This window comes from Hyperolius riggenbachi, chromosome 11 (genome assembly GCF_040937935.1).
Source record: "Hyperolius riggenbachi isolate aHypRig1 chromosome 11, aHypRig1.pri, whole genome shotgun sequence".
NCBI lineage: Eukaryota > Metazoa > Chordata > Amphibia > Anura > Hyperoliidae > Hyperolius > Hyperolius riggenbachi.
In genome coordinates this window covers 243,110,197-243,123,373 of record NC_090656.1, presented here as the reverse complement: position 1 = coordinate 243,123,373, position 13,177 = coordinate 243,110,197, and the positions used below count along the sequence as shown (strand labels likewise).

General features: G+C 49.1%; 1 protein-coding gene across 13 annotated transcripts in view; it reads right to left on the bottom strand.

Annotated features, from left to right (window-relative positions):
• The window catches only part of SHANK2 (SH3 and multiple ankyrin repeat domains 2), a 992,023-nt gene that overhangs the window by 321,987 nt on the left and 656,859 nt on the right, over window positions 1-13,177 (bottom strand). For all 13 annotated transcript variants that reach the window (XM_068260601.1, XM_068260604.1, XM_068260605.1 and 10 more), the window contains one exon: window positions 875-957. In XM_068260601.1, coding sequence (XP_068116702.1) covers window positions 875-957 — 83 coding nt within the window. The remainder of the gene's footprint in view (window positions 1-874; window positions 958-13,177) is intronic.

The following is a 13,177-nucleotide window of genomic DNA, read 5'->3' as shown; positions in this document are numbered from 1 at the left end:
AAATCCGGCCCTGGCAGCCTCCATATACCTCTCACTACAACTGTCCTTTAACAATAAACATCCGCATAAAGAGTGCCATTTGGCTCTTTGCTGCACGGTGTGGGTTGAATATCCCAATACACACTATACATGTCTGGGTATTTCTTCCACACCTGAAGTCCTTTCTTGTGATACCAACGAGAGGTCTTCCAGAACACAAACAGGTGTCCAACTGAAATCATCTTTTCTTTAGATACAACTGGCACACAGTTGCTAGAGGCAACAAGCTCCTCCCATCTCCCCTTGGCACCTTTTAAATGTAATATTTTCCCGTGTGACGCTCTGCAGTATTTCAGCCGCCACAGCCAGTTCCCCGGCTATCCGGGCAGAATAGGCCTCGCGGTCCCCCGGGCCACTTGCCGGTTCCAAGCCTTGCCTATCATTAGCCCCCCTCCTCTCTGTGCCAGTATGTGGGTTGCACCAGGGCATGCGATCTGTGTATGTCAGTGTCTACGGGAGGCAGATTAACCCTTCACTGTGAGATAAGCAGCCAGTAAGATCACCGCAGCGTGACACCCCCTCTTTGATGCCTGAAAACTTTCTGCATGCTTATTCTGCGTTAATCACCTGCTGCTGGGGAAGGGGGGGGGGGGGGGGTTGGAATGCAGAACTCGGCAGGGATCAGAGATACAATTGGAAGGAGTGGCGGAGCGAAGGGAATGCTCTGTTGTCTAGCAACCGAGAGCATCAGAAATAAATCTCTTTTTCTTGGTCATTTTCACAGTGCAAAATAAATAAGAATGAAAGATATGAAACCCCCGACCAGCAGCCCCGACACAACATGCCCCCCGACCACCTGCCCCCCCCCCCCCCCCCGGCATGCACGGCTTCTTACCTTTCGCCCCTCGAAGCACAAATCCGAAGCCTTCATTATCCTTTTTCTGCAGCACCACGGTCTTCTCCTCGATAATGCAGTCACTGTAGGGAGAATTGCGAGGAAAACGACCGTTATTATTGCATCCTCGCGTCCGCACGGCTGCAGAAGAAGATCTTCGAGAATGCATGTTCATCATCGTTAATCACAGGGCATTGCAGGTGCCAAAAACGTCACAAAAAGCAAATCAGGGGATGCCACCAAGAAAAAACAAAAAATCCCAAAAAACAAAACAACCAAAACATAACAAAAATAAAATAAACAAATTAAAAAAAAAAAAAAAAAAAAAGCAAACCCCCCTCAATTACGCTCAGCAACTACATGGCAGACTGCGAGAGATGGGAGCGAAGGAGCGGAGAGAGGCAGGCGTTCGACATGCTTGTGCTCGCTGTACGCAAATGGCTGGGGGAACCAGCGATCATGTCAGCTGCCTGCCAGACAACACTACCACCGAGAAGTGTACGGAAATAGCAAGCCTTTCAACTCTGCGAGCTACAGATCCAGGGGGGGTCCTCTTCCTCCCGCCAGCCGAGCAGAGAGGGAGTCAGGTGGCATCCTTGCCAAGCTGTGTGTGTCTATAATATAGATATATAGGTATATAGGTTATATGTGTGTGGGGTCTGCTGCTAGTCCAAGCCAGGGGAAAAGGCACACGTGAGGGAGAGGGGGGAAAAAGACGGGAGATGAGAAAACAGAAATAACCAGAGCCCCGCATCAAAAGCCCATTTTCAGCTGTAGTGAGTGTTGCATGCTGCAAGTATCCCACATGGTCACATGACCGCCTCGCATTATGCCAGCAACGTGTCGCTGCGCGTCATTCTGTGCAGCGAGAGGAGAGCTGCATCATGTCAGCAGGCTCAGGGCAGCCGCTGGTCTCGGGGGAGGGGGGGGATGGCTAATGACCCCCCAAAAATGAGATTAGTCAGCCGCTGGACTGGCAGGATGAGCCGGGGAGAGCTATCTAGCCTCCGCCAACGCCGTGCGAGATTTCGCTACACCACCTCACAGCAGCAGTAACCCCTGAGAGGAGGGAAGGATTCCTGCAGTCCCCAGCAGCAGTAACCCCTGAGAGGAGGGAAGGATTCCTGCAGTCCCCAGCAGCATTAACCCCTGAGAGGAGGGAAGGAATCCTGCAGTCCCCAGCAGCAGTAACCCCTGAGAGGAGGGAAGGAATCCTGCAGTCCCCAGCAGCAGTAACCCCTGAGGGGAGGGAAGGATTCCTGTAGTCCCCAGCAGCAGTAACCCCTGAGAGGAGGGAAGGATTCCTGCAGTCCCCAGCAGCATTAACCCCTGAGAGGAGGGAAGGAATCCTGCAGTCCCCAGCAGCAGTAACCCCTGAGGGGAGGGAAGGAATCCTGCAGTCCCCAGCAGCAGTAACCCCTGAGAGGAGGGAAGGAATCCTGCAGTCCCCAGCAGCAGTAACCCCTGAGGGGAGGGAATGATTCCTGTAGTCCCCAGCAGCAGTAACCCCTGAGAGGAGGGAAGGATTCCTGCAGTCCCCAGCAGCATTAACCCCTGAGAGGAGGGAAGGAATCCTGCAGTCCCCAGCAGCAGTAACCCCTGAGGGGAGGGAAGGAATCCTGCAGTCCCCAGCAGCAGTAACCCCTGAGAGGAGGGAAGGAATCCTGCAGTCCCCAGCAGCAGTAACCCCTGAGAGGAGGGAAGGATTCCTGCAGTCCCCAGCAGCAGTAACCCCTGAGAGGAGGGAAGGATTCCTGCAGTCCCCAGCAGCATTAACCCCTGAGAGGAGGGAAGGAATCCTGCAGTCCCCAGCAACAGTAACCCCTGAGAGGAGAGAAGGATTCCTGCAGTCCCCAGCAGCATTAACCCCTGAGGGGAGGGAAGGAATCCTGCAGTCCCCAGCAGCAGTAACCCCTGAGGGGAGGGAAGGAATCCTGCAGTCCCCAGCAGCAGTAACCCCTGAGAGGAGGGAAGGAATCCTGCAGTCCACAGCAGCAGTAACCCCTGAGAGGAGGGAAGGATTCCTGCAGTCCCCAGCAGCAGTAACCCCTGAGAGGAGGGAAGGATTCCTGCAGTCCCCAGCAGCATTAACCCCTGAGAGGAGGGAAGGAATCCTGCAGTCCCCAGCAGCATTAACCCCTGAGAGAGGAGAAGGATTCCTGCAGTCCCCAGCAGCATTAACCCCTGAGAGGAGGGAAGGAATCCTGCAGTCCCCAGCAGCAGTAACCCCTGAGAGGAGGGAAGGATTCCTGCAGTCCCCAGCAGCAGTAACCCCTGAGAGGAGGGAAGGATTCCTGCAGTCCCCAGCAGCATTAACTGGGCGGGGGCTGGGAGTGATGGGGGGGGGGTGGTAGAGGGGGCAGCACTGAATGAGGAGGGGGACAGGCTGAGGGGACGTTATGGGGGATCAGGCAGGCAGATACTCTGTATGGTGTCAGCTACAGGTTTGGCTGGGCTGCTGCTGAGGAAGATTCTCTCCATTTACCTCACATGACCCCTTCTCATGAGAGGACCTGTCATGACAACTGCTATCTGTCACACGGCTGCAGGGTGTCACTGTCCAGGACAAGGTACATTTCTGCAGGTCATGCATAGCAACATGTCTGCCCTAGTGACAGCCCGGGTACCAGAAATGGGACAGTAGCATCCTGCTGGTCATGTGACCCCTCTATAAGAGGACCTGTCATGACGCCTACCATCTGTCACACGGCTGCAGGTTGTCACTGTCCAGTACATTTCTGCAGGTCATGAATGGCAACAACGCATAAAGCAAAAAAGAGACAGAACACCACTGGCTGCAAAATTGTTGCTGTATTGAGTGGACAAGAACACTACATGTTACGGATACAACTATCCTTCATCAGGAGTCGTTTGCTGAATACAGATGTGGTACAAAATACAGAATCGGTACAATGTGCAGAATTGGTAATTACAGTGACGGAATTAACAGACCTCTATCGCGAAAATCGTAAAATGTAAACATATACAAATAAGAAGCATGTTTCTTCCTGAGTAAAATGAGACATAAATGACTTTTTTCCTATGTTGCTGTCACTTACAGTAAGTAGCAGAATACAGACAGGTTGTGGAGCAGTTCATCTCCTCATAGGGGATTCTCAGGGTTTTCTTTATTTTCAAAAGCACTTAGTGAATGGTAGTTTCACAGTCCAACTGCTCAAAAAGTTTAAATCGAGCAGGGAGGCTGTCCAGCATCACTGTATAAATCCTTTTTGGGGACTGTCTTTATAAAGAATAAAGGTCATGCTGAGAATCCCCCATGAAGAGATGGACTAGCCCAAAACCTGTCAGTTCTGTCAGATTTCTACTACCTACTGTAAGTGACAGCAACATAGGAGAAAAGTCATTTATAGCACATTTTACTCAGGAAGATATGTACTTCTTATTTGTTTGTATTGACATGTATATTCAATTTTACATTTTTTCACGATAGTGGTCTTGTAATTGAATAAATGTGTAACAGATTCCAAGACACAAAGGGTGAGAGAGACGTGCCCTTGTGAGAGGGGACTTGCACATGAGCAGTACATAGCTACCTGTCTTTAGAAGCATGCGAGGAGCTGAGTACTTCCACAGTCTGCAGGACGGCCGAAGACACAGCCAGGCGCTCATTTCAAAGGAGGCGGAGCAAGGATCGTGGGCGGCTCTATGGGAGCCAAAGCCACACCTCTATATGGGGTATGAATCTAACCTGAAGCAAGTGGCCATACATATTACAATACAATCTAATGATTTTCCAGTTTTTTTTTTCTTCAATAAAAAATACCAATTGTATAAGAAATCAAAGAGAAACTTTATTCAATCGAGGAAAAAAAAAAAAAACTTGACTATTTTTTTTTTAAATAAAAATCTGATCAACTGTGTTAGAAAAATCAGAAAGAAAACTTTTAAGACCTGGAAGTTTTATTAGATTGATGGTTTCATATGATGTTGATTGATGTTATTAGATTGATGTTTCATATTTTCTGAAAAATCGATCATAAGTATATGGTATATTCTGGTTTCTGATCATTCTCTGTCAAAAACAAACAAACAAAAAAAAATAAACTAACAAAATGTAATTGAGTAACTCCACCTTAAAGGGAATCTGACGCGAGAGGGATATGGAGGCTGCCATATTTATTTTCTTTTAGAGGTAGCTGCCCTTATGATCCTCTGCTTTAGCCACAGCCCCTGAACAAGCATGCAGCAGATCAAGTGCTCTGACTGAAGTCAGACTGGATTAGCTGCATGCTTGTTTCAGGTGTGTGATTCAGCCGCTACTGCAGCCAAAGAGATCAGCAGGGCTGCCAGGCAACTGGTATTGTTTAAAGTGTACCTGTGCCGAAGCTCAGGATAAAAATGAGATACTTACCTGAAGAGAGGGAATCCTTAGGATGCTCTGATGCCCCCTCGTTGCTGAGTGCGGTTCCCCTCAGTGCTCTGATGCCTCCTCGTTGCTGAGCGCGGTTCCCCTCAGTGCTCTGATGCCTCCTCGTTGCTGAGTGCGGTTCCCCCACCAGATCAGGGCTGTGCTCTCTTTCTCTGTAACAAGCGTAGCCACGTGAGCACATCCACACATGTGCATTAGCAGAGAGCCGCTCGTACACTAGCAGCTCCGGCTTACTGCGCATGCGTGTGGGCGGGCTCATGTGGCTACTGTGGCCCCGAGCTGATTAGCCCCAATGCCTTGTCACTAATCATCTGGGGGCCGCACTCAGCGATGGGGGCAGCAGAATTGAGAGGGAAGCTTCAATAGGATCCTGAGGCTTCTGTCTCTTTAGGTAAGTATATCAATTTCTTCCCTGAGCTCTGGTACACTTTAAAGCAAATATGAAGCGAAAATAAACGTATGATATAATGAGTTGTATGTGTAGTACAGCTAAGAAATAGAACATTAGTAGCAAATAAAAGAATCTCATATTCTTTTCCAGGGCAGGAAGGGTTAAGAAATTTCAGTTGTCATCTATGCGGAAGAGCTTCTATGAGCTCTCCGACTAAATGTGGCCATACACTGGGACCATATGGCCAGCAGATCTGATCAGAGAGAGGATCTATCTCGATTGCCCTCCACACACAGATTTTTAGTCGATTTCAGCATGAAATCTTTGAAAATCTGTGTCCCTGCCAAGTCCCCATAGCCCCCCCGTGGTCCTCACCTGTCCGCCGCATGGTCCTGGTCTCTGCTTCTCTCCGCCAACTGCTCTTTCGTTCACTTCCTGTCCCTGGACGCCTGTGCAGTGTAATGAAGGGGACAGACACTAGGGGTGCTGTGACCTCTAGAGACCCCTTGTGTCTATCTGCTGCATTACTTCACACAGGCGCCTGTGTGAAGTAATGCAGCAGATAGACACGAGGGATCTCTAGAGGTCACAGCACCCCTAGTGTCTGCCCCCTGCATTACGCTACACCGGCGTCCAGGGACAGGAAGTGAGAAGGGCGGACAGGTCAGAGCACTTTCTTATCAGTCCCCGAAAGGAACAAAATTGATCCAATTGAATGATTTGGGATGGAAATTGCTTAAACAGGCAGTTGAGCAAGCCCAATGCTTCATGATTTCTCACCGATTCATTCAGGGCAATCAAACTGGTCATTTATCGACGGGAGAAATCAATGAGTGTATGGACTGCTCAACTTGCTCCAACCCAGTCCTGTTTTCTGAAGGGCTTAAAGGACACCCGTAAGGACAAAAATCTCCTGTATGGGATACTCACCTCCGGAGGGGGAAGCATATGGATCCTAAAGAGGCTCCCCCTGATGTCCTTCACAGACCCCTTCCGCTGCTGGGACCCCGAAAAGCGCATGCACGCTTGCTCTGTCCTGCTGGGTAATAGCCGAGCCTGATTGTGTCGGTGCGCATGTGCAGACTGCTTACACCTACGCAGTGGCACAGACCTGATCCAGCCCGTTTCTTTTTCCAAGGAAAGCTGAGTGGGCGGAGCTACTGTTCCTGCATAAGCTGCTCACATGCGTCAACAAGATCTTTTCAGGGATCACAGCGCTAGAACTGCGACCCACTACAAAGCGCAGTGCTATTGTGATCGCTAGCGATTTGTGGTAGCGCTTTGTAAGTGATTTTAGAAGCGGATTTCCCTGCTACTATACAATACATAAGAGTGGAAACGCTGCCAAAATGCTGCATGTCCTGCAGTAGGGATTTCCCTAATCACAATCGCTCCAGTGGGATCTGCTTCATCCACTTACATTGAAAAGCGTTTCAGGAAATCACTAATGATTGAAAGCGATCTCAATACTCTGCCAAAAACGCTACAGCTGGTCCCAGCCCTAAGTGCAGGAAAGCTGAAATGGTCATTTACTTCTGCTCTGTTTGACAGCCTACCTGGCGTTCAATTTCCCCAGGATTTCTGTGCAAAAAGTGATAAAATAAATGTTTATAACTTTCTTTTTCCTGTAACTTGCCAAAATATGTCAAGCAAGGGCCTAGTATACAGTGCGGGAGAGTATTGATGCGTATGCATGTTTATACGGTTCACAGCAGGTTTTGTATGGACGGATATATCTGCCCTTACCGCTAGCGAGGTTAAAATACAGAGTTTGGAATAGAGTAAAACACCGCTCTACCTGATTGGAGGAGATGGAAGCCAAGGTGCTGGAAACTGTAGTATGAATGAAGTCCGCACACTCCCAGGCGAGAAAAGTCCAGAAAACTTTATTCACGAATCCTAGGGCCAGTACACACCAAAACCCTCTAGCGGATCCACAAACACTAGCGATTTTTGAAGCAGATTTTCAGAGCGATTCTTGGCATGTTTGCATTGAGGCAGAAACCACTCAGAAATCTCCAAAATGCTGCAGCCCTTGAGTTTGCGTTTGTGGGAAAAACGAGCCGCTCTGGAGTGCACCATCCCATTCACTAACATTAGCCAAACGCTAAAAACGCTCAGAACCCCTCTTGGTGTGCAGCAGCCCATAGACACAGCATAAAGGGGGCAGCCGCTTTTATGCTGTGTCAGTGATACGTGGATAAAGTTTTCTGGGCCTATCTAACCTGGGAGTGCCAGCACCTTTCTATCCTACCTTCCTTTCTAACCCGGGAGTGTGCAGACCTCACTCATACTACTATTAAAGTACAGAGTTTCTGAAATACAGGATTTTACAGGATTCTGAATGCAGCTGTGACAGTCTGATGCAAGGTAATAAACAAAGCTAGATTACTGAAAATAAAAATATGAGACCTTTTTCTTTGCTACCAATGCTCTATTTATTATCCACACTACACAGACAATTCAATATACCATACGTTTATTTTCGCTTCAGTCTTGCTTTAATGGCAAATATGTCGCATTGCTTCTGTGCGCATATTAAAACACAGTCAATCCCCAGAATTTCCAGCAGAAACTGAAAGATCAGTTACGTTGTTGAGGCCAAGAAACCACTACAGCGCTTTTTTGAGAGTTTATGGAGCGCTTAAACCACTTAAAGAGAAACTCCGACCAAGAATTGAACTTAATCCCAATCAGTAGCGGAGACCCCCTTTTACATGAGAAGTCTATTCCTTTTCACAAACAGACCATCAGGGGGTGCTGTATGGCTGATATTGTGGTGAAACCCCTCCCACAAGAAACTCTGAGGACCGTGGTACTCCTGGCAGTTTCCTGTCTGTGAACCTTGTTGCATTGTGGGAAATAGCTGTTTACAGTTCTTTCCAACTGCCAAAAAAGCATGCAGCAGCTACATCACCTGCCAGCAGTAAAAATGTCACCATGTAATAAATGTCAGAATGTAAATCAGGGATCTAAAAGATTGTACAATGGGCAAACACTGACTAAATCATTTATACATAATTATTGTAAAAATGAAGCACTTTTTTTTATTACATGATTTTCACTGGAGTTCCTCTTTAAAGAGACTCTGTAACATCAAAAACCTCCCCTGGGGGGTACACTCACCTCGGGTGGGGGAAACCTCCAGATCCTAATGAGGCTTCCCACGCCGTCCTCTGTCCCACGGGGGTCTCGCTGCAGCCCTCCGAACAGCCGGCGACTGTGCCGACTGTCAGTTCAATATTTACCTTTGCTGGCTCCAGCGGGGGCGCTGTGGCTGCTTTCGGCTCCGAAGTAGAAAGAAATATCCGATCTCAGTCGGGTCCGCTCTACTGCGCAGGTGCCGGAAACTTGCGCCTGCGCAGTAGAGCAGACCCGACGGCGATCGGGTATTTCCGCCTACTTCGGAGCCGACAGCCGTCAGAGCGCCTGCGCAGGAGCCGGGAAGGTAAATATTACGTCACCGCTGTACGGAGGGCTGCAGCGAGACCTCTGAGGGACGGAGGACGGCGTGGGAAGCCTCATTAGGATCCGGAGGCTTCCCCCACCCGAGGTGAGTACCCCCCAGGGGATCTTTTGATGTTACAGATCCTCTTTAAGTACCCCAGGCTTTACCCCCCAGTGACCAGGCTATTTTTACAAATTAGGTCACTGCAGCTATAAGGGCTTGCTGCAGGGCCGCACAACTCAGCACACAAGTGATTACCCCACTTTTCTGCCCACCAACAGAGCTTTCTGGGCTCTGATCCCTGCTGGCATGTTTGTTTGTATTTATTTGCTTATTTCTTTTTAATAATACATTTTACTAATTTTCTTTTTTTTAATTCCCATCCCTCCCTCTCCCCGCCAGCCAATCACGGCGATCGGCTGTCATAGGCATCAGCCTATGAGAGCCAATCACTCCTGTGCCTCCCAGGGTGACACAGCTGTCCCCAGTACAGCGCTGACATAGATCGCAGCGTTGTACAGTGTAAATAGACGGCGGTTTCGCCATCTAACAATCTCGTTGAGCAGTCGTTTACTAGTTAAATCGCTAGCGATTTCCCTAAATGCTCTGCTGATGTAAATGGATGGGACAGATTCCACTACAGCGATTGTCGAAAACGCAATCACAGGACATGCACCATTTTGTGAGCGTTTCCATTCCAATGAATTGTATAAGAGCAGGGAAATCGCTTCGCAAAACGCTATCACAAATCGCTAGCGATTGGAATAGCGCTTTCTAGTGGGCTCCAGGCCTGAAAACTGGGTAACCTTGGCTGAACTTCAGGCTGCATGCAATTTGCAAGTAAACCTGTAATAACTGCAGCTCATCTCTAGGAATGGTCAATTAGATACAAATACAAATAAAGTTGATGCAAATTTGTATGCATAAAAAGCATAAAACTGTCCACCACCTTGTACACGTGTTTGGATTCTGTCCCCCTCCCCCTCATTGTGTGTTTAGTGTGTTCGTGTTTTCCCCCGCACGTGCGTTTTTATAGTGTTTTGTGTGTTTTAATCTGTTTGCAAATACAAAATGCATATGCGTTTTGCATGCTTTTTTAAATGCGTTTTATGCAAATCACTAGGAAGTCAATAGGAAGAGGACATACATCTTCAAACTTGTTTTTTTTAAACGCATATATAAAAACGCCCACAAAGCGCATACAAAACACACTAAAACGCAATACCTCTGCATCACCGTTGACTTTCATTATGTGCGTTTTGATGCATTTTGGAATAACAAACAAACAAAAAAAACCAGCGTTTTTAATAACGCACATTGCTATGCGGTTTTTCATGCAGCCCATTGACTTGAATTATGTGCGTTTTCCGCAACGCTTGCGTTTCTGCCTAGTGTGTTCCCAGCCTCACACTTCTGTGTATCTTATGAGCTGCTGACAACTGACTAATAACGCCCAGATTGTATACTTTGCTCTCGGAATCATTTCAAAGTGTCTTACTGGACTATTTCCTGTAGCCTGAGAAGCTTATTCTCCTGCTGAAGGTCTCAGTGAGGACAGGGCCAGCGCTTCCATGGGGGCCTGTCCACACCGAGCTGTCAGGAACCCCTAACTTTATTGTGGTCCCCTGCTAAGTTTTTGGCATTGTAGCGACTCACCTGTCCCGGCTGGCTCGCTCCTCCGTGCTTCGGCTGACGTGGCTCTGTGTGGGAACTAGTGTTGAGCCGAAATTTTCGAAATTTCGCGTTACTATAATTACGCATGCGAAATTTGCTATTACGATGCGAAATTATGGTAGTGTAATTGCAATTAAAATCGTAATTGAAAATACCGTAAGCGTAATTTTCAGCGCGTAATTTCGCGTAACGTAATTTCGCATTAAACCATAACGTAATTTCGCGTTAAACCATAACGTAATTTCGCGAATTTCGTAATTACTTGTTAGCAGGGTTGCTCGCGAATTGTCGCCAAAGGCATTTTCGTCTGCATGGCGAATTTTGATGCGAAATATCACTACATGGCGAATTTTATATGCGAAATAGCATTCCGTAATGCGAAAATGACGCGAAAATTAACGCTTACAGTAATATGAACTATCGCGAAATTACGTTATGTAACAACGCTTACAAACGGTTGCATGCAAGGCGAACGTAATTTCGCGATACCCACTATAATGCGAAAATTACGCAAAAATTACGCTTATGCGGAATTTCGCGAAATCCTTCTTCATTACGATTATGTACTTACGGCCATAATCGTACTTACACTAATTACGCGAAACTTCGCGAAAACGTAATTAAGTCATTACGCTCATTTCTAGTGGGAACCGCTTACGTCCCCACTGGCCACATCTTCTCAGTGACCCAGAGGCATATTACGTAATAACATGCGAGAGGAGGTGCCACTGTGTGGATGAAGATGGTAATGCATGGAGCCACAGATTAATAGAGGAACGCACCAGACGGAACAGGTGAGTCACTACACTGTAAAAAATACTGCAGGGGCCCTGGGGACCACAATCACGTTGTGAAGAGACTGTGTGTGTGTGTGTGTGTGTGTGTGTGGGGGGGGGGGGGGGGGGTGGTTCGGGTCCGGCAGCTGGTTCAGGCGCCCTATGGGGTTGGTGGGGAAATTGGTCAGACACAAATGGTTGCCTATTGCCTTCTTTTTGTTGGGGGGGGGGTGTAAGTTAATATTGCTGAGGCGGTGTTGTTACTAGAACTGGCCCTTGCTGTGGAGACACATGGGTGACGGGAGCATCTCTGGGATCAGACACACTGATGTCACCGGAAATAGAGGAGCGAGTGACAATGAAGAGGATCCCTGCAGGACGCAATCCAGAAAGAATACAAATGAGATCTCCCTGCTGCTGGCTGCACCGGACCTCCCTGTAACAATATCAATGCCTGCAGCAGGGGGGTACAGCCGCCATTCTCGAGGGAAGGATCACACTCAGGGCCGGGCGAGGCAGAGGAGAGAAAGGCTCTAGCCTCAGGGCGCAGTGTAGGAGGGGCCGCAGGGCGGGGCAGAGGCAAAGGCGAGAGAGGCTCCAGCCTTAGGGAGCAGTGTAGGAGGGGGGCACAGAACGGGGTCGAGGCAGAGGAGAGAGGGGCTCTAGCCTCAGGGCGCAGTGTAGGAGGGGCCGCAGGACGGGGCAGAGGCAAAGGTGAGAGAGTCTCCAGCCTCAGGGTGCAGTGTAGGAGGGGGGCGCAGGTCCGAGCCAGAGGCGAGAGAGGCTCCAGCCTCAGGGTGCAGTGTAGGAGGGGGGCGCAGGTCCGAGCCAGAGGCGAGAGAGGCTCCAGCCTCAGGGTGCAGTGTAGGAGGGGGGCGCAGGTCCGAGCCAGAGGCGAGAGAGGCTCCAGCCTCAGGGCGCAGTGTAGGAGGGGGTGCAGGGCCGGGCTGAGGCAGAGGTGAGAGAGGCTCCAGCCTCGGGGCGCAGTGTAGGAGGGGGTGCACAACTCACTCAGCTATCATTCCCCTATTGTGCTTGAAGCAGGGAGAAATAAGAAAAGGGGATACATGGCAGTGACTGCAAGGCAGATAACTAGAGATTAAGGTGTTGGGGGCCCTGGGGTGCCTCTTAGTGTAATAGCAATCAGTGTGTGACGGCTGGAGGGGCGCACTTTGGTGTCTCGGCCTTGGGCTGCTGGAAGACCTGGTCCCGGCTCTGATCATGCTCTCAGCAAGAGATGACAAGGAAGATTCTTAAAACGCATCTGAGCTGAAGCTTGGGTCAAACAGGAAATACTTGCCTCAGAGTAGGGATCCTCTGGATCCTAATGAGACTTCCCTGAGCATCCTCCGGTCCCCCATTGCAGCTCGCGGACCGTGCAAAGATTCTCGACACGCGTGCGGCCGTACCTGCGCATTCAGCTGGAGCCGCTCGAGCTTTATGAGTGCGGACCAGATACTCCAGAGGGTCCCGGCGAGCAGAAGCAAGGAGGACCCCAGAAGCCTTCATAGGATCAAGAGGCGTCACTCTTCAGTATTTCCTTTTGACCCGAGTTTTTGCTCCGGTTCACTTTAAAGTGGAACTGAAGAATGGCTAAAAACAGAGTTTCACTTCCCTGGGGCTT